We start from the raw sequence: 20,804 nt of genomic DNA, 5'->3' as shown, positions 1-20,804 counted from the left end.
ATCAGCATAAAGCTGAACAAAAGACCACCTTGCAATCTGTTTGGATTTTAATCAGGCAGAAACAGTGACTGTCCCTTTTTGATTCAATCATGCACCCAGTTTGCAAACTACAAAATCAATTTGAAACGATAAGATAAACGAGGAGAGATGCAGACCCCTAACTGATCACTCAAAAATAAAGAGTAGCATCTTTGCATTAAATAGTACATTGTGCTATTCTTTTCTCATTCGTATTGTGTCTAATCTAAATAAAACTGAACTTTGAATGATTAGATTTAACCCATAAAGAAATAGCATGGGTAGATAATAAAAACTGTCCAGACACTTTATTTTGGCTCATTGTACCTAACCATGTCACGCTTATGTAGAAAATATTATTTATCTATGATTTGTAAAGAACACAAGCGACCTATTTTCTTATAAATGATAATAAATGTCAATGGCCATTCAATATTAGGAGTTCAGATCTGAAGTTACAATTCAAGTTAGACAGTGAACTTTGAAATTATTTCCTCAAATGCAAAATTCTACAAATAAACGTGAAGATTTCAATAAAATTTAAATTGTTTTTCTATTGTCAGTTTAATGTTTCTTAGCTAATTAAAAATGTAATTGAATTACATTTAAAAATAACTCCATATAATTACCACTAGTTGTATGTTAAAGCGTGTATAATTATTTAAGTATTTATTTATTATTTACAGTCCCGTGTTGAATTAGATCAGGAAATGGTTTTATCAATCAAAGCCAGTGGGCGGAGCTAACACTGATATAAACCAGATGATTGGTCTGCTATTGAGTTGTGCAGGTTAACCAGTTGGATGTTGAGGTTTATTTGACAACCCATAGTGACATTTTTAACTACAGAGGTACTCTACAGTCTTTAAATAAGTCAAATAATTTTAAATGAAATATAATTAAATGTTACATTAATTACATATGATGTTAACATGTAATTAATTCATATATTATGTAATTGAAAACTTTGCAGTTACTACAAAAATATTCATATTTCTTTTCACAATTTGTGACATTACAACAACAAAAAAAGTGTTTTATAGAGATTTTATGTAATAGATGAAACTAAAGTAGTGCAAAATTATAAAATAGAAGAATAAGGTTAGCTGGGGAAATATTTAGCAATAAGATTTAAAAGGTTTGGCATGCAAATGGATTGTGCCCCCTTTACTCTAATATTGTTGCTCAAAATTAATTGCAATCATTTTCTGTGAAGTTTTTTCTTTAGAAAACAGTGAACAAACACCATCAGGAAAACCACGGAACAAAGCAAGGAGGTCAGGGATAATGTTGTGGCGAAGATTAGAAGCAGGGTTAGATTATAAAAAATATCTCAAGTTGTAAACATCTCCCGAAGTACAACCAGTTTGCCAAAAATAAGAGCATGATGCAACCGCAAACCTCCCAAGACAAAGCCATCCACCTAAGCTGATAGGCTTTAGAGCATTAACCAGAAAAGCAGTCAAGAGGACAGTTGTAACTCTGGAGAAGCTGCACAAATATATGGACAAGTAGCAAGATTGTTGAATTATAATATTAGTCTTAAAAACTGCAGTTTGCTGTTTTCTACAATCCATGTAGGTGTTACAGCGAATGTTGTAGAAGGTCAGACACCACAGTTGTATTTTCAGCCTACATGAAAACCTCTATATGTGGAGAAAATGGACTGAACTCACTCTGAACACACCGACCACACTGTGAAACATGGTGGGGAAAGCATCATGCTGTGGGAATGTTTATGTTATCAGGGACAGGGAAGCTGATCAAAGTTGATGAGAAGATCAGTTCAGCTGAATACAGTGCATTCTTGGAAGAAAACGTGATAGAGACTTGAGGCTGTGGGTCAAAGATCACTTTCCAGCAGCACATTGACCCGAAGAGTCAGAGCATTTTCATGTAGTAGAATAGCCTAGTCAAAGTCCAGAGATAAATCCAGTTGGGAGTCTTCAGCCACTTTTGGCAGGAAATGTGAAAAAGTGGGTAAATAAAGGAAGATGAATACTTTTGTATGTCTTATTGTCATCAATGCAGTTAATTAATGACACTTAAAATATTTTAACTGAATTCTATGGGTGCCTAATCATTATAGCCATTGTTGCACAAATCATTTACTGTCACCCTTGCACAATGCCCGTCCCTATCTGCTTTCCGCTGTGATTGCTTCATCAGTTTTTGTAAAGCAAAATGAAAAAAATGGTTTTGTTTCCCTTTCTCTCCCGCATGCTCAACCTCTGGAGGGAATTCATGGACATTTTTCTTTTTCTTTTCCGGCCTTCTGTGGGTTTTCTTGCAGAGTGTGTGCATTCTAGCTCTTATTTTTCACTTTCTTCCTCCCCTCCCCCTGCCCTCCTTGTATTATCACAAGCCTTACCTTGACTATGCCTGTTGAGTAGACCCACCCGGCCACTCGGATTCCACCAATCACTGAGGCATGCCAAGGATGTGTACTTCCTGTGTTTTGTGAAAAAAGAGTGGGGCAGAAGAGAGGAGAGGTTTCTGAGCTTGTTTTTGTTTTGTTTTCTTGCCGGCGATGGGGGTCCACACACACAGGGGACAGCAGTAGTGGACACACTAAGAAGGATTTTTTGCCTGTGTGAAATCTGCTTGTGGAACGCCACAGACACTGTGAGGACAGGACAGAGACAAAGAAGAGGGAAGAGATAAGTGTCAATCTGTTGAGACTTGTTTGGGAATTTAAGGAAGGAGGAGAGGTGGGGGGAGAGACAGCGAGAGGGAAAAAAGAAAAGGGAATTCAGGCGTAAACATGAACCTTTCAGAAGAGTGAAAACAACTAAGGAGAAAGCAAAAGAGACTAAAGCTGTTAAGATTTATTTGGGAGAACAAGTAGACAATTACTCCGTCACCCAGATAATGTCAGGACAAGGAAATAGTATATGTTGTGCAATCCAATGGTTTTGAGCTGAGCTGCAGCACGGAGGACAGACCACATCTCCCTAAGACACACCTTCAGGTGAGTTTCAGTAATATTCTTCTTCACTTCTGTAATATGTCTCTAATTTGACAATCCATTGCAGACCTAGTTCAGCTTTAGTTTGAGCTCTACATGCCTTGCCCATGTGTCATGGGCCTCTGCTCTCTGAAAGGCTTTTTGTGGTATGTTGCATTTTTTTGCAAGTTGGTGCTGCATTCTCTGAACTGTTACAGGGTGTTCGCCTTCTCACTCTGGGACACGTCTTCACTTTCTCCTGCATTTTAAGAATTTTAAAGAAAAATGAAAATGCAGCAGTTTGATGTTTAAAGAATAGCAACCAAATTCAAGCAGCTTTTCAGTGAACTAAGGCATAATATCAAATGGTTTGCAGTATTTCTGGATTTGACCTGCAATTCAATGTTTAATCTGCAATCATTACTTTTTTTTTATTTTAACTGATAACTACTACCCTATTATATGCTCTTTAATGTATGGTGCAATATAAACCAAAAAACGTTAACTTCTGTAACACTCTTTCTAGCTTAACAATGATGAACAAGCTTCTTTCTGCTGGAAAATACTCTAGGGATAAAAGTCCTCTGTCAGGAATGAGGGGCATCTTCCATCAAGACAAAAATCAGAATAAAAACAGGAGGGAGGAGACCGAAACTAAGAAAACAAGAAACAAAATGAGGGATGGAGAAATGGCCGGCCCGGAGCGACTATTAGACAGAGCTCCCGGCCTCAGAGAGGGAGAAAGCGAGTGGAGAGATGGAGAACGGAGGCAAGCCCATGGCAGAGGCAAACACAACAGGCCGCTGTCAACTGCAGAGAGGACTCAGACTGAGCAAGTTGTGGAAAAAGGCAAAAAGAAAGGAGATACATTTCCCAGAGAGAGAAAGGGAGACAGAGATCCTGGCAGGAGGGTGATGGAAGAAGAAGGAAAGGAAATGAGGCAGAGGGATCGACCCAGAAGAGAACTGATGGACTATGGGGAGATGGAAAGAAGGCGCCAAGAAAGAGAGAGAGTGGAGACCCAAAGCAGGGCAATAGAAGAACGGAGAAGACCGCCAGAAGATATCAGAACACAAAAGAGGGAAAGATATAAGGTGTCTGGTGTTGAGTTTCAAGAGAGGACAGTAGAAGTGGATGATTCATGGGACAGGAGAGATAGGGATGCAGGCAGGAAAAAAGAAACATTCAGAACTGTCATGGATATGAGGGAATCTGAAAGGTATTCTCCACAAAAGAGGCCAGAAAGAGAGTTGTACACAGACAGGACAGAGAGAACACCGCGGAGAGATGCCAGGAGTGAAGATGTTGATGTGAAAGAGTTGGAGAGAAGGGAAAGAATAAGGGACAGAGGTAGAGAAGACGGGATCTCTTTCACCAGGAATGGGGAGTACTTCAAAAGCAGAATGCTGCAGGAAAGGGATCGAGTTGGATACCAGGAGAGATACAGAGAAGAAAGATACAGAGATGGCAGGATGGAAGTGAGACTAGCCGAGAGAGAGAGGGAAGGACAAAGAGAGATTGGAAGTCATGGCAGGACGGATGATGATCGATATAGAAATGAGAGAAGAGACAGGGAGAGAAAAAAAAGGCAGGAAGATGGAAAGGCAGGCAGAAGGAACAGATCGTTGAGTGATTCTTCTCCTCGGGTACCACCACGAGGTCAAAGCAGTGAGGGGGATAGCGGGATGAGGTACAGAAGAGACTGTGAGAGGGATCAAAGACAAGATGGAAGTGTTGCAAAAGAACTTCAGATAGATCCAGGCCAAGCAGGTGAAAAAAGTCAAAGGAAACTTGCAAAAAGTGAGAGGTTAGACAGAGAGGAACTCCCATCTTGTGGTTCAGACAAGTCACAAATGTGGTTAGAGCCACATCGAGGCAAAACACAACCAAGACAGAAAGAGGGGAGAAGAGTAGACAAATGGGATATAAAGTTACAGGCAGAAGGGGAAAGAGATGCACTGCGATTACAAGGGGATCTAGATGAGAGCAACATTACCCAGAGTAGAGAAAGGCAATTGGAGAGGAGAGAACAGTGCGAAGACTCTGAGGGACTGAGTGTAGATGGAGAGGAGGATGACAAAACATTTATTGAAGGGAAGGAACAGTTGTCCGACAGTGGTGGAAGCCTAGGAGAAGAGAGAAGCCGGAGGAGGGATTTGCAGGGAGAAGATTTGTTAAATAACACCCGGGAGAGTGGCACGGAGGAAGAGGGTTCGAGCGATTCTGGGGGTGGAGGGGGAAGTGATAGCATATGGTATCCAGACAGAGACAAAATGCTGTTTACAGAGGACAGCAATGTAATTCTGTCCAGTGGCAGAGATGATGCGGATGACATGGAGCAGAATTGTAGGAAACGTGAAAAATTCTGTAAACCTTGGATTTTAAACAAAAAAGAGGAATTGATTGAAAGGAATGAGGAAGTGATTAATCCAGAGCAGCAAGGGAGGGAAAATAAATTCATTTTCTGTGTGGTTGGGCAAACTTCTTCCCGGTCAGAAACCAATGAGGTGTCACTGTCACAAGATGAAGAGAATGGAAGACTGGAAACAGATGACCCAAATATAGAAAATCATCATCGGAGTAGTGATGAGGACACAAGCAACCCTCAGCATGACTTGATGCAAACACCAAGCAGAAGGGACGAGCAACTATTTCTTGACAGTCAGGGCACAGGAAATGGCTACAGCACACCAAGGGGGGAGGACTTCACTTCAGGAAACCCAAATGAGGGAGATTTTGGTTATGGAGCACCTGTGGACCTTCAAGACAAAGAAGTTGAAGAGATAATGGAAAAGGAGCCACTGCCCAATGATTTGGGGGCAAAGAAAAGAGACTCTCAGACTGAAAGACTCCTCAAACAATGGAGAGAGAACAACAAAAGAAAAGGGGATCAAACATCTGGCATCCCAACTAACTCCTGTGCTGATCTTCCTCCTCGTAGCAGCTCAGAGCAAATTCAACCTTTCCTGGATGAGATAAACACTGAAGCAATGAGTCCAGAGGAGGTGGAGGCCATTCGGATCCGAAAGAGCGGGACATGGAGCGATTCCAAGGTGACCAAGTGGCGTTCCAAAGCCCCCCACCTTAAATGGGCCACAACTGTGGTCCGTGAGATCCTCGGACACTCAGGAGAACAGACAGAGGATGAACCAAACTCGGAGTTGGAAGAAAATCAGGGCGCCATGCAGGCTGAGAACAACAGGCATCAAGAGGAGGCTGAGCGCAAGGTTGTGAACTTGCCTGTTGTGACTCTGACAACAGATGATCAACAATCGGAGCCAGAACAGGAGGAGGAGGAGGAGGATTACGACTTGGATTACAAAGGTACGTTGCAGACCCAAGGCAACATGCATGTTGACCAGGTTACAGTAATGAATGTTGTAACACGCACATGCACTCACTTTGACACACTGTTAAACACAGGAGGGAAGGAAGATGAGATGGTGGAGCACAGGACTGAAGCAGCTCAGTCAGGGAAGGCAGATCTAGCTCAGTTAGAAGAAACAACTGAAGAAACGGGCAGAGAAAAGGAGGTGGATATGTATCTAAATGTGAGCAGTACTCTCTACAAGCCTAGCAGCTGTCCCATTCTCAATTACGACTCTGAGTCTGACCTCCTGACCTTCCCTGGAGAGGATGAGAGACAGGAGGTGAAAGATGAAATGGGGCAAAGAGTAGAAGAAAGACTAAGAGACGAGATGGTGGACATTAGAGAGGTCACCGTGAAGACCTCCTACAGTTTTCAGTACTCCAGTCCTGAAATACGTCTAAGAAGAATGGGGATCCGTAAGACCAGAGAGAGACAAAACAGAGACAATGTAGTTGGAGTAGAAGGAGAAGAAGAAGAAGGTGTTGGAAGAGATTGCAGAACCAGAATATTTACCCCCACAGGTAAAGACAGAATACCGACTGTGGAAAAGTGAAAACATCTACTCCAATCTCTTAATCATTTTAGAAAGCAGCAGAATCACCTCTTATCTCCTATTTTTCCACTTCTGTCACTCCTTAGCCATGATTGCTGGCATAACACAAACAAATAATAAATTCTTCCCTAATTTTAAATCAACACTAATTACACGTTTATTTCCTGGCTCATTTACACAGTATTCTTGTCACTTCTTCTGTTTTCCATTCTGAATGACATTCACTTCCTGTCACGTCATTCACAATCTTAAAACTGTTATCTACTTCTTGCCATGGTCATCCATCCTGAGCTATGTAGAAAATGAGTGCCAGCGCGGGAAACTGTGTCACAGCGTTATGATTACAGTCAGTGGGTGGAAATTAGTGGAGGTGGGGAAAGAGAGGGAAAACCAAAGGTGTGATTTAAAAGGGCCCAGACATCAGAGATCTTTTCAGACACACGAGTAGCTTGTGTTCTGGAAACACTTTCATCTATTTCTAATCTAATTTATTTAAATTTATTTCATAATTATTAAAAGTTTTATTTTTCTTCAATTTAAAAGACCTTAAGATGCTGTTTTATAATCCCGCTACAAATGTATATTTTCTTCTTCTAGATGATAATGATATTCGAAGTAAAAGCTGGGGAGAGGTGGACCTAAAGTGAGTATAACAACAATTAAAATATTCTTAAATTATATTTGTGTCAAAAATACAAGCAATTTCAAATTTATTTTACATTTTTTGATAATTAATCTTATTAACCATGCATGAATTAGCTCCAAAGTCTTAAATTTGCCCTTTCATAATGAGATTTTTGTCAGGTGTTTGATACACTGCATTAACATGTTTTCTTTTCTCCCCTTAATTCACAGGAATGTTTTGAATTCGCTTGGAAGACGAAGTAGGAAATCAAGTATTTATAGTGAGTATCTAGGTTTTGATTTCATTCACTCATATTATGCCCTTTTAAAATGAATGTTTACCACAATACTTAAGAGAACGCTGTGGTCCACAATTATTTTTGAAGTTACATTTCTGTCAGTCAAAGCATTCTTTAGACTAAATCTAAAGATTTAGGGTTACAGTAAACTGTAGGTCTGCAGATCATATCAGATCTGGCTGTTATCACGGAAATTGTGACACGGTGGAGCATTTCCCCTCAGAGTATGTGAGTCATTTCTGTGTAAATACGAACCCACTGTGTGTTTATCCCTTAATTACTCCACGGCAGCATAAAAGTTTCACTCACATACACAAGCGAAGGCAAATCTGTGTCAGTTTACTATTCAGCTCCCGCCGCTTTATAACCGCTTTATAAACTGAGGTTTTAACCAATCTGACATGGAAGCTGTTTGCTATCTACTGGTTCACATAGCTGCTGTGAGAATGTGTTTGTGCTTCATCTGTATATAAATGAGTTTGTGCAAGCCCCTGCAGGTTTCTGCTAGTGCTCAATGGTGGCTGTGATTTTGCATTCCGTTTTGTATGAGTAAAGGAGCTGTCTAAATTTATGACGCTCACAGTTTGGTTTGTAATTATTTCTGAATCTGGTAGATTTAAAGTATTTTTTATTCAACCAATTCAATTCAATAAAATTTTATTTATATTGTGCCAATTCACAACACATGTTGTCTCAAGGCACTTCACAACAGTCAGGTACATACATTCTAATTAATCCTAACCATTGAACAGTGCAGTCAGTTAGTTATTTATTCAAATTGGATAAAACGTTTTTCTGTCTAAGAAACCCAGCAAAACATTTCTTTCTAATTAAAAATCATACAGGCATCTCCTGTTTCTAAGATTCTAAGATGATGTTCAAGGAGGAGCATTTAAAAGAAAAAACGTCATGTTAAAAATTATTTACATCTTTCTCAACAATCATTGAAAAAACCTTTACTGGCATTACAGCAAATCGAGCGCTTCAAAGGTTACCCGTAAACCATTTGCATATATCCACGGGTATTTTTTGATTGTGATTTTGCTGTGATTAGCTGCAAGTCTTTGAGATTGGAAGGCCTTCTTGCCATCACCCTAATCGTTATCTCTCCATAGATTCTCTGTTGAATTCAAGTTAAAGGTTAAAGTCAAAACATTATTTCCTGTGGTGTTTTTTTTTTTATGTTGGCAATATGGCTCCTGCCCAGGGCTGCACAGCTTGGGGGCAAAAAGAAAATAATCTTCACCCATTTGGTTTGCACAGCATAAGCAGTGTATGGAAATACTGCCAGACATCACAGGTGTCTGATGATGCTGAAGTTGGTATCTGAGTCAGAGCTTATGATCTGGTGCTAAATCAAATAGTTAGTTGTTGGTTTTTCTAATCTCTGAAGAGCATTAGATCATCACTAACTCAAAGTTGTACATACACAGACTTGTTAAATCTAGACAGGATCATACAGCGTTGAACAAATATTTCTTAAAGCACAAATGTAGATTTTCGAAACATTTATTCTAGTTGTGAAAGCACACAGATAGTAACATGTTAAGTGCTTTCTTGGCATTAGGTTCACAATGTCTCTTCTAAGTTATGTATAAAAATGTCCTTTGTGGGGCTGGAGAAAGTATGGCATTCATGCAATAGCTGCAGTATTATTTCAAGTCAGGAAAAACATGGTTAAATAAAAAGAAGATATCTAACTTCCTTTGCTTCCTTTCCCTCAGATCGTCCTCAGCTCTACCAGCAATATAATGAGGAGAAGCAGAACTTTGAGATCCTGCGTCAATCTCGCTCCGATAACCTCTCAGTATGCGAGGTCAACAGCCGCTCCCCCTTACCTTCACCTCAACCCGCCCGCAGACCCCTTCCTCCTTTACCGTCTGTCCCACACCCTCACTCCCTGTCCCTCTCGGGATCCGTCAACTGTGCCCAAACCTTGCCTCTTCCAGAGCAACCCAAGAGCGAACGCAGAGCCTCCTCCCCAAGTCTGAGTCTCTCACTCACACAGTCATCCTTACTATGGCGAGACCTGCCCGCCGTTAGGAACAGCCCCAAGCTGGAGAAGCTCACAGAAGATCAGAGGCGACTGCAGGAGGTAAATATCTTACACTAACCCTACTACACATTAAGGATGTGGTCAACATTTGGTACAAGTCTCCTTGTGTAGAGCAGGTAATCCTTCTTACTTCTGAGTCTTGACCTTGTTTCTGTCTAATCAGTCTTCATGCCTCACTACATTTAGGGAGATAGTTTAGGATTATCTTTGCTGAATTTACTGAAAACAAATTATTAAAGAGTCTGTAAACTCCAAACACTGTGTCTTTTTTTAATTAAAACTATCATATACATATACACATATAAACATATGTCATGTTATATATTACACAATCATAATGAATACTGCTGACTTAACAAGTGCATTGGAGATGGCCATTGATAATGTCTTAATGGTCACGTTGTGGAAGAGCATGGTTGTTCATGGGGAGTGCTGTATTCGGGCTATTTAAAGGAAAGTTGAGTGAAAGGAAAAAGTGTGGTAGAGACCACAACCTCGAGATTATTGTAAAACAAAGCCCATTCAAGCCTGTTTTTGGGAAATTCACAAGGTGTTGACTGCAGCTAGAGTAAGTGCTTTAGGATCACAGACAGACATATCCAGGACATGGGGTTCAGCAGTCCTTGTGTTAAGCCCTCCTGAACGAGAGACAATATCAGAATCATCTGTAATAAATCTTTGTAATATACAAACTTCACCTTTTAAATTTAATCAATAAATTAACTGTGCAAAGATGTTTACATTTATTGAGATGCCTCTGTTTGTCTGGTACAAACTTAGTCTTTTCAACTGGATCTACACATCATTTGGATTAAAGACAGCGTTATCTTTTCAAACAAATGTGTTCAAACTTGAAATGATAAATAGTAAAATGATCGATTTGTTTTGCTCCCTGCTCCTTTATTTATTTATTTTCCTCACTCTGAAATGCTTTTGCATTCCTGCAGTAATCATAGACTATGCTTATTTTGTTTTTAGGATTCACTTCCTTGTGCTTGCTCATACTTGTTGCACCACACCTCAAACTCCTGAATTCACATACATTATACCGACTTGCAACATTGCCGAATAACCCTCTAACCGATCTATTGTTTTATGGTTAGTATCTCTGGCCAGAAGATTTAATTGCATTTCTCGGAGTGGCATTTCTCTGATTGTGTCAGCTCTTTCCAGTATGCTTTAAAACAAGGTCAATTTGTCTTTTTTTCAAATATTGTGAAATCAGAATGGACAACTATGTAATTATAAGCTGTCATTTACTTCTCGTAAACAGTTCCATGTTATCCCCTTTTTGTTTTATTTTGATTTTGCATTCAAGGTGAGATTTGAAGTGGTGACATCAGAGGCCTCCTACAGCAGAAGTTTGGACATAGTTGTTGAACACTTCGTCAAGTGCAAAGAGCTAGAGACACTGTTGACCACTCAGGACAAGAACTGGCTGTTCTCCCGTCTGACTGAAGTTCGGGTCATCAGCTACAGGTCGGATATTTTGAACACTCAAATTTTACATCCATCTATGTTTCAATTTTGTTGCATTTAGCCTTGAAGCACACACAATATTGGTTGTGTAGCCTCTTTGTGGAAAATAATTATTGTGAGAGCAATACGTTCAAAGTTGTTTTTTTATTATATTGCTTTCAGATTTTTAGCAAAGCTGGAGGAACGTGTGGAATCTGATGTTACGCACTTTACAGTATGTGACATAATTGCTCAGCAGTGTCAGCGTTTCAAAAAGGTTTATGTGCCCTACCTCACCAACCAGTCGTATCAGGACGCCACCTACCAAAGACTCATGTAAAAACTTTTATCTATATTTTAATATCCTTTTTTTCATGTAGATCTTAGTCCGTAAGATCAAATTAACGATATATTATCTGTGCTGTGCCTAGGAATGACAATCCTAACTTCAAGCGGATTGTGGATAGCTTGGAGAAGAGTTCTGTGTGTCAGAGGCTTCCTCTCCGTTCCTTCCTGGTGCTTCCCTTTCAAAGGATCACAAGAATTAAGCTGCTGGTCCAGGTAAACAAACACTAATGATTTGGGGTTATACCCGATACATATGTTTTACCTTTTTTATCTAATCCACATGCCTTTTGTGTCCAGAATATTCTAAAAAGAACAACTCCTGGAACGGTGGAGGCTGAAAACACCATTAAAGCATTAAGACGTTTGGAGAAGGTACAGAAACTCCATCTGTTCTTTGTACCTTTACACAGAAACAGCATCAAACATTATGGAAGAAGAGTGAAAACCTCTTTGTTTTTTCTTTCTGGTTTAGATAATTCAAGAGAGTAACGACAGCATTGCTGAGATGAAAACCATTGAGTCGTTGGTGTCCCTAAGTGGAAAAGTGGAATTTGTGGAATGCAAGGTGAGCAATGACTAACAGCTGGATCTAGATTTTTTATTATATCCATATATTTGCATGTTTTGTCTCTATTATGGATTACTTGTTTTCTGCCAATTGATCAAATTCCCACTTGCTGACAAAAAAAGTTATGCTTCAAGTTAAATAGACTGAACTTGTGTACTGCTTTCTAGTCATTCTGACTATTCAAGGTGCTTTTTACACTAGAGTGTTATTCACCCAGACTTTACATTTATAGACACATCTGATCTCTGATCTCTGATAGATATGTTCCTTAGTTGTTATTGAATTCACCTATCGTGTTTGGTTCAGTTTGCCATAAGTATGGTGTAAATATTTACGGTGCAGATTCCAACACCTAGCCACACATTATAAAGACGTAAGACAATGCACATGAAAGCTGATTGACCAAACTAATTTAACTGCTTTCTTCTGTTTTCTGGTTATATTTCAGACTCTTCCTCTCATCAGTCAGAAACGGCGGCTGGTGCGCGAAGGTCCTGTCACTGAACTGATGGATTTCTCTCTAAAGCAAACAGAGAGAACCATTTACTTACATCTGTTTAATGACCACTTGCTAGTCTCCCTACAAAAAGAGTGAGTCAACAAACAGGTTATTTTGTATTTTGTAACACCATCTGCTTTATCCTGTTTTCCTTATATTTGCTGTCTGTTGTCTTATCACATTCTTTCCTTTCCGCTGCCTCACTTGTGTCATTTGTGTTTTTGCTCTGTGCGTTTTGCAGAGGCGGAAGATTCACTGTCATCGACCACTGTCCTGTAAACGAACTGCGTACAGAGGACTTCCGTGTCAAACTCCTGACCCTTCAGAAGAACAGCTTCCGCTTACACATGTCCCAAAGATCCCTGCTGCTTAGGACTGAGACACAGTGAGAAATACCGCAAAGGATTTCTTTTTGGTTTCCACACCAATAAAGTTTGATCATTTAAACATTTCCTCTATGTTTTCCCAATCAGGAGTGATAAGCAACGCTGGTTATCTGCCCTCTCCAGGACCCATCCAGTAGTTGATTTTTCTACAGCAGAAAGTAAGTTTCTATCCACAACAGCTGCATTAATGCTTTAAAACAGGTGAATCTCAATAAAAGTTTATTTATTTCAGTTCCTCACTAGGTGTCACATTGAATAGATCAATTACATTCAGATTGATGTTTTCAAGCATTGATATATGTTAATTATGATGATTTTCCTCATACAGCTAATAAAAACACAGCAAATAATTTCTTAGATTAGAATAATACATCAAACCAACAAAAGAATTAAAAATTTTAAATCTGAAATGTGGGCTTAATCAAAACTGTTAATGCCTGCTCAAATGTTAGTTTCAAAAGGTACTTTTAATCTTACAAACATGCCTCACTGGAACACATATTCCAGTTCAATAGGATGTACCTATATATATCTGGGAAAAAATCACAAGGTGACACTGCAGTAGCAGTGTTTACATAGGAATTTAACAAACATTTTGGATTTTAAAATAACATTTCACAATATTTGGGCAAATCCTGACATTGATTTGAATCAAAATGGCAATACATGAATTAATATAATATCCTGTAATGTAAAGAGTTGCCCATTTTAGGCTGATGTACGAATAGTAAAAGAGGCATATAATCTACTGACAAACACAAAATAAGTCACTGATTGCTTCATAGACTGAAAAGTCTTTACATCCAAATATTTGAAGCTCTTAGAAGGTGCATTACTTTCCATTTATAATCTGACTAATATTTTGCGATGCTTCATTGTCTAATTTAGTTATATCAATGAAAATCCCAAATTATGCCCAGTAAGTATATCTGACATTGCATTTTACTGCCCTCTCTTGGTTAAATAAAATATTGAACAACTGGTTCATTCATGTGAATTAATTGGGGCCTGCCCAAGCAATGCAATGCACTGCTCTCCTATGCATTGCTATGGCAGGCACCTATTACTATTCACCTGGTCAAAACCTATCCAATTTAATGCGGCCCGAACCGCAGCGTGCACCCCCACAATATATACATCAAAACGTCCGGCTCGGTCCCGGGAGGTGTGCTATTACTTTTATTGGCGTTTCGAGTTACCATCGCGACGTAATTTACGAAAAACCACCCCCCAAAATCCCCCATAGGAATGAATGGAGTCAGGGGCGGAGGAATCCTCAAAATTCACTGTTTTTGAGCCTCTACTGTATCGCCATACTTTCACCTAGAAACAGTTTGACTTTCAGTTTGTAGAAAAATCCGCCGGCTCTTCAGAAGTGAAAACGGTTTGTTGATAACTGCTACGGTTTCTCTAAAATTAGACTCCAAGCGACACAAAGTTTGCGAGAAAATCACACTCTTAACAGTGGAGATGGCAGTTACTACAGCGTAGAAAGAGGGGATTTTTTAAGGAAAAATGAGTTTCAACTGGCACTCACGGCCACAGATTTCGCTCTAAAGTCACAATTTTCCATCAGTTTGTAGGGCCGGGCCTCTGCTTTCACACAATAACTTCAAAATTGTTCCAAGTCTCATAGTTTTCTGTCAAAACACCCTCGATCGCCAAGAGTCAGTAGATTTCTGTAGGCCTTCTCCCATGTATTTTCAATAAGAGTTTCACCAGTAATCCATGAGTGACACCATTTCTTTCCATCCTCCTATTTTATACTGTGAATGACATAGAGCTATGAAAATCTCCATGATTGGGAACAAGGGATGGATATGCCCACAGTTAAAAAAGATTTCAAATACCATGTACAGCTTCTGAGAAATTAGACTTTGTTCGGCAGCATGTTCCGGCATTTTTGTCTTTTTCTCCATTTTCCCCCTCTTTTCACCTAGTGTTGTGTCTTTATTATTATATTTTCACAAATAAAGGATGGATATTATCGTTCCCCTGTCCGTTCTGATAAAAACGGTCCAAGAATGACATCGATCGCCCCTACGCTTTCCGAGTTATGGCCAGTCGTTCGGGAGCATGCGCCTCCATGTTATAAAGCCTAGACCAGGGGAGACACAGAGTGAGGTGCTGCGTGAGTGAGAAACAGCAGGTGTCACGTTACACTGACGCTCTTTGCTGATTGGCTGATTCATTCCTCACTGTTCTATTTATAGCTCTGTGTATCTCCTACTGTATATGTCTGGATGGGATTCTGTCTTTCTTTCTGCCTCTCTATGTCTCACACACACACATACACCCACACACACACACACACACACACACAGACACACACACGCACACACAGACACATACACATACATGGATTACTATCTTTCTGAGGACTTTGCATTGACTTTCATTCATTTCTATGGCTTAAACCTGACCCGACCCCTAACCCTTTGACCAGCTTCATAGGGGGCAACTACATGGCGGCCATGTTTTGTGGGGTACTTAAACAGCATGTACTGCTTTTCCAACATCCACACAACAGTGATTAACCCTAAAGGGCAATTTCCTTCATCAAACTTCCATGCTTACTAATGATTTTTGAAAGCTGATAATGGCATACACAATGGTTTTAGAAGAGCAAGCAGGTTCTATGTAACTAATGGAAGTAACCCAGACCTGAAAGGACACCCATACTAGGTTTTCAGAATAAGACAAAACATGCTCTACAAAATAAAAGCCTTTACACTTTAAACAATAGATCTTTGCAGAACTGGGCATTACACTACTGTTGGAGTCCACCCAGTGTTGGAAATTCGACTATGTTGCTCCTTTAAAATAAAGCCTACTGAAACTTTCAAAATAAAATCCTCAACCCCCCATAGTTACTATGGATTTTGAGAGCTGAAATGAGCATAGAAAATTATTTTTAAATAGCAAACAGGTTCTATATAACTAATGGAACTAACCCAGACCTGAAGGGACAACCATGCTGGACTTTTAAAATAAGACAAAACATGCTCTACAAAATAAAAGCCTTTACATTTTAAACAATAGATCATTTCAGGACTGGGCTTCACAATAATGTTGGAGCTCACCCAGTGTTGGCCTTTTAAAATAAGGCTTACTGAAAATTTTAAAATAAAGGCCTCAGTCTTCCAGAGTTACTAGTAATATTTTAAGCTGATAATAGCATAGACAATGAAATAAAAATAAAAATAGCAAGCTCCGGTCCGAGAAGCACGCACCAAGAGGCAGGCCCCGTCTAAATTTCTTCCGAAATTTTCTAGTTAATGATTATCATTCTTCATCAGTGTTAGTTTCAGTAATTTGCATACCCTGCCCAAAGGGAGTTCATTAGCACCCAACACTGTGTGGTGTGTGAAAAATACAAAATTCTGTGTTGATTATGTAAATTGGGTTACATGTTTGTCAATGTATAGTAAAATACAAGGGGAAAAGAATCATCAGTAGAGTTAACATAATTAAAAAGACAGAATCAAAGCAATTAAATGAATTAATAGAGAATTTATAAAATTGTGCAGATGCTAATAATACTGTCAAATATTATTTTCCCAAATGGAGATTTTCAAAATAATGGCCACAAAGGTATTATTTTATTATTGCATAAAATAAAAGCTGAGCCACTGACTTTTCACTTACCTTTCTGTTTAGAGAAAGCAGTGAGAACGCAATTAGAACCTCAAGTCTTTTTTGTAAGCTCTCCTGCTAATTACAGTAGACTGTTAGTCAGGTAAAACTGGATCTGTCAGGGTGTGGATTCTGCTGCTCTCTCATTTACAAGAGTATGATGACAGAAAACCCAAATAAAAAAATAAAAAAATAAAAGTAACCCTCTATCTTTATGTGCACCAATTTAACATTCTTCATTTGCTTTTCAGAAAAGGCACAGATGCAGTGTATCAGAGCTTATGTTGCCCAGCAGCCGGATGAACTGTCTGTAGAAAAAGCTGATGTTATTCTGGTTCACCAGGATAGCGCTGACAGTAAGATAATCACATTTGTTTTTTCCATATTGAGAAATTGCAGTGTTTAATGACGAAACCATATTTAGATTGTAAAGATCTGTGCAAACAGTGCTGTGAAAAAGTATTTGGTCCATTGCAGATTGCTTCTGTTTTTTCCACACTTTTTCTCAGATCAGTAAACAAATGTAATTCCAGAAAAAAGATAATCTGAGGGAATAATAAGCTGTCCCAACCAACCTGGCCCTATGCGGAAAAGTAATTCCCCTTAAACTCAACAAGTACTTAAACTGCTATTGGCACCAACAGCTGCCATCAAGTCTTTGTGATAACTGGCAATTTACATCGCCATGGAGGAATTTACTCTTTGCAGAATTTAATTCTGCCACACTGGAGGGTTTCTGAGCATGAACACCCTAATTAAGGTCAAACCACAGCATTTCACTTGTTTGAAGTCCAGATTCTGATTAGGTCACTCCAAGACCTCATCATTTTATTTTTAGTCTTTCAGTGATTGACTTGCTAAGTGATGCATTTTTGATCATGGTCATGCTGCGCATAACCCAGGTGTGCACATAAAGTTGGTCGGACATTCTCCTTCAGAATTTCCTGGTAGAGAGCAGAAATCATGGTTCCACTTATCGAAAAAAAGTTATCCAAACTTTGAAGCATCATAGTAGCCTTGACCATCACACTATCACCACCATGTTTGACTATATAATGTTCTTTTTCTCTGAAATAGTTCATTTTGGTCCAGATGTAAAGGGACGCACACCTTCCAAAAAAGTCAGTCCCCAGAATATTTTCCCAGACGTTTGAGGGATCATCAAGATGTTTTGTGGACAAATAGGAGATGGGCCTTTGTGTTCTTCTTGGTCATCAGTTGTTTTGGGCTTGGATCTCTCCGATGGATACCATTTTTGCCCAGTCTTTTTCCTACTGTTGAATCATGAACACTGAAATGAACTCGTGCAAATGAGATCTGTGGTGCTTTAGATGTTGTTCTGGGTATTTTTGGGTGACCTCTTGGATGAGTTGTTGATGAGCTCTTGGAGTAATTTTACTAGGCCAACCACTCCTGGGAATGTCCACCACTGTCCAGTGTTTTCTTCATTTGTGGATAATGGCTCTCGCTGTGGTTCTTGCTGGAGTCCAAAAAACCTACGAAATGGCTTTGTAGACTTTGCCAGACCCCCTCTAGATGTGAATGCCGTTGTTTCTCTAGATCTGGCTTAATGTGTTGCTTTTTAAGCTCTTTTAGTCTGCTTGTCAGACAGGTTCTATTTAAGTGATTTACTGATTCTACAGGTCAGGCAATAGTGAGGCCTGACAGTGGTTAGTAGAATTTCCAAAAAAGGTGATTAATCCCAAATAATTCATGATTTAATAAGGGAAGTAGTGACTTTTTCAAACTAAAAAACATCTAGAAGCAAGCAAATACTTTTTGTACTGTAACTGTAAATTGATATTAAGTGACCAGTTTGTTCTTCTTTTGACCAGCTGATCATTGTGGATTGTTTTTCTTTATAGATTGGGTAGAGGGGACCAGACTGTCTGACCTACATTGTGGCTGGGTGCCCAAGTCCCACTTGAAAGTCATAAGCAATGACATCATCAAGAAACGCAACCTGTCAGATGCTCTCACATTGACAAAGGCTACAGCTGCTTTCTGAGTGCAGAATGTTCAGAGTGGCAGTGAGCTGAGAGATGTCCTGCAAGCAAGTTTCTCATCTGTGTGCATCTTACTACTGAAAATGGACAACAAATGTTCAGAGACGATTCTCTTCATTAACTGCTTACAACAGTGCATTGGCTAAAAAAGCTAGAGGAGTTGCAGAATTAGCCTTCAGTAGTTTCACTATGTGGAATAATAATAATAAACAGGCCTGAGACTCATTCCTTGATTTTACTCTCAATGATTGACTATTAACTGCTATGCAAAGTGCCTTGCTGACATTGAGATTTCCACTGTACACAGATATCTTAAGTGTTTAAATTGCATTTCTATAAGAAATATTTTGGTATGCGAATAATTGTGTTTGAGGACCAAAGGATAAAAAAGTGTTAAAAGAAATCCATGTATGCATGCGAGCTGACAGACAGGAATTCTTAATAATAGTTTTAACTATGTACAGAACTTGAACAAAACATTTCAATAACTTTATGAAATAAAGACACGTCTGATCTGTAAACATGCAATGATATGGAGCTGTGTGCTTTCACCATTTATAAAATTAAATTTTTCACAGCTTTTTATTGACTGACATACAGTTATTTCCAAAACTATCCATACCCACCTAAACGTTTTTTTTTGCATGTATTCAGGGTGTTGAGCAGCATTAGTTTTCCATCTACAAGAAGGGACAGAGCAGACTGTACTTCTTGAGGAATCTTAGGTCCTTTGGTGTTTGCAGCAAGATGCTGCATATCTTCTATAAGTCTGTTGTGGAAAGTGTGATCTCTTCTACCATCATCTGCTGGGGAAGCAGCATCAGAACCAGGGACTTAAAAAAGCTCAACAAGCTGATAAAAAAGGCTGGCTCTGTTTTGGGGACTCCTCCGGAACCTCTGGAGATCATTGTGGAAAGATGGATTCTTCATAAAATGAAGAACATTATGGAGAACCCTTAGCATCCTCTTCATGAGACTGTCCTACAACAACAGAGTGTCTTCAGTCAGAGGCTTCTTCAGATCTGCTGTAAGACGGAGCGCTACAGGAGATCCTTCCTGCCCACAGCCATCAGCATCTACAACGGCTCTTTGAGGAAACCTTCATAATATGAGCTATCACAACATTTAATTTCCCTTTGGGATTAATAAAGTATTTTTGAATTGAATTGAATTTTCTGCCTCCCATAGCGTTTGGTGTATAGGCTCAAAAAAAATTAATTTGGTCTCATCTGACAAAAGCACCTACTTCCACAGGTTTGCTGTACCCTATAGATGGAGTTCTAATGGCTTTCTTTCAAAAACAGTTTTCATCTTTTCACACTAGGATAAAGGCCAGATTAAGTGCAGTACTAGTAGTTGTTCCAACAGCTGTACCTTAGCTGTGTATCTCTACAGTTCCTTAAGAGTTCTACTGTGCCTGTTTGTTGCTTCGTTAATTGATGCTCTTCTTCCTTGACCTATCAGTTTAATAAGAAGATATCCACTGCTTTGGTAGGCGTTTAAAGCTTGTGGTGTTGTTTTATATGGAAGCAAATTGTTACCATATTTCAAATGAAAAAGCATTTTCAGAAATGCTTTTTCATTTTAAGAATGTGGCTGCATTATTTGACCCATAAATAAAATTAGTAATCAATAATCCTATTTGCATTTTAATTTTCTTCTTCAAGACTGCTCATTCTTTCACTTAATTAAAATGAAAAAGACATTTGAGATTTATTTTTCAAAATGTACCACAGCAAATAGATACCAAAATTCAATTTGAAATGTAAAATTTGACAAACGTGCCGAGAAATTGATTGAATTGCAGCAGGGCCGAGCTCAATTTGTGGCAGTGGCAGGAAGAACTGGTAGTTCCGGTGGCAGGCTGTGGCAGTTGCAACGGAACTGCCACAGCCTGTCACTGCCACAAATTGAGCTCGGCCCTGCTGCAATTCAATCAATTTCTCGGCACGTTTGCAATGTGATGCACTGCAGACGTGCAACAGCGCCCCCTACCGAACAAGATGGCTAGCATTAAAATGCAAATAGGATTATTG

At 39.2% G+C, this 20,804-nt stretch overlaps 1 protein-coding gene across 2 annotated transcripts; it reads left to right on the top strand.

The window, feature by feature from the left end:
* The first annotated feature begins 2,315 nt into the window (after window positions 1-2,315).
* On the top strand, window positions 2,316-19,351 carry arhgef5 (Rho guanine nucleotide exchange factor (GEF) 5). 2 transcript variants are annotated; one of them, XM_047361670.1, is made up of 15 exons: window positions 2,316-2,989; window positions 3,537-6,289; window positions 7,486-7,531; window positions 7,744-7,793; window positions 9,536-9,906; window positions 11,186-11,346; window positions 11,509-11,661; window positions 11,757-11,886; window positions 11,971-12,045; window positions 12,146-12,238; window positions 12,690-12,832; window positions 12,982-13,125; window positions 13,214-13,284; window positions 17,014-17,118; window positions 18,628-19,351. In XM_047361670.1, exons 2-15 carry the CDS (start codon window positions 3,559-3,561, stop codon window positions 18,768-18,770), a joined length of 4,416 nt encoding a protein of 1,471 aa, XP_047217626.1. In that variant the 5' UTR covers window positions 2,316-2,989; window positions 3,537-3,558; the 3' UTR covers window positions 18,771-19,351. The 2 variants fall into 2 exon arrangements, with proteins under 2 accessions (XP_047217626.1, XP_047217625.1); XM_047361669.1 differs by having other exon boundaries at window positions 3,492-6,289.
* The last annotated feature ends 1,453 nt before the right edge of the window (window positions 19,352-20,804 follow it).

This window comes from Girardinichthys multiradiatus, chromosome 3, assembly GCF_021462225.1.
Source record: "Girardinichthys multiradiatus isolate DD_20200921_A chromosome 3, DD_fGirMul_XY1, whole genome shotgun sequence".
In the NCBI taxonomy this organism is placed as follows: Eukaryota; Metazoa; Chordata; class Actinopteri; order Cyprinodontiformes; family Goodeidae; genus Girardinichthys; species Girardinichthys multiradiatus.
Note: the sequence above shows the minus strand (reverse complement) of the source record. Positions and strands in the feature narration are given on the sequence as shown.

Coding starts and splice junctions, on each gene's coding strand:
- arhgef5 (XM_047361669.1), top strand. CDS start 3,499: ATGATGAACAAGCTTCTTTCTGCTGGAAAATACTCTAGGGATAAAAGT. Junction 11,347..11,508: donor GTTCGGGTCATCAGCTACAG/GTCGGATATTTT, acceptor TATTGCTTTCAG/ATTTTTAGCAAAGCTGGAGG. Junction 12,239..12,689: donor TGGAATTTGTGGAATGCAAG/GTGAGCAATGAC, acceptor GTTATATTTCAG/ACTCTTCCTCTCATCAGTCA.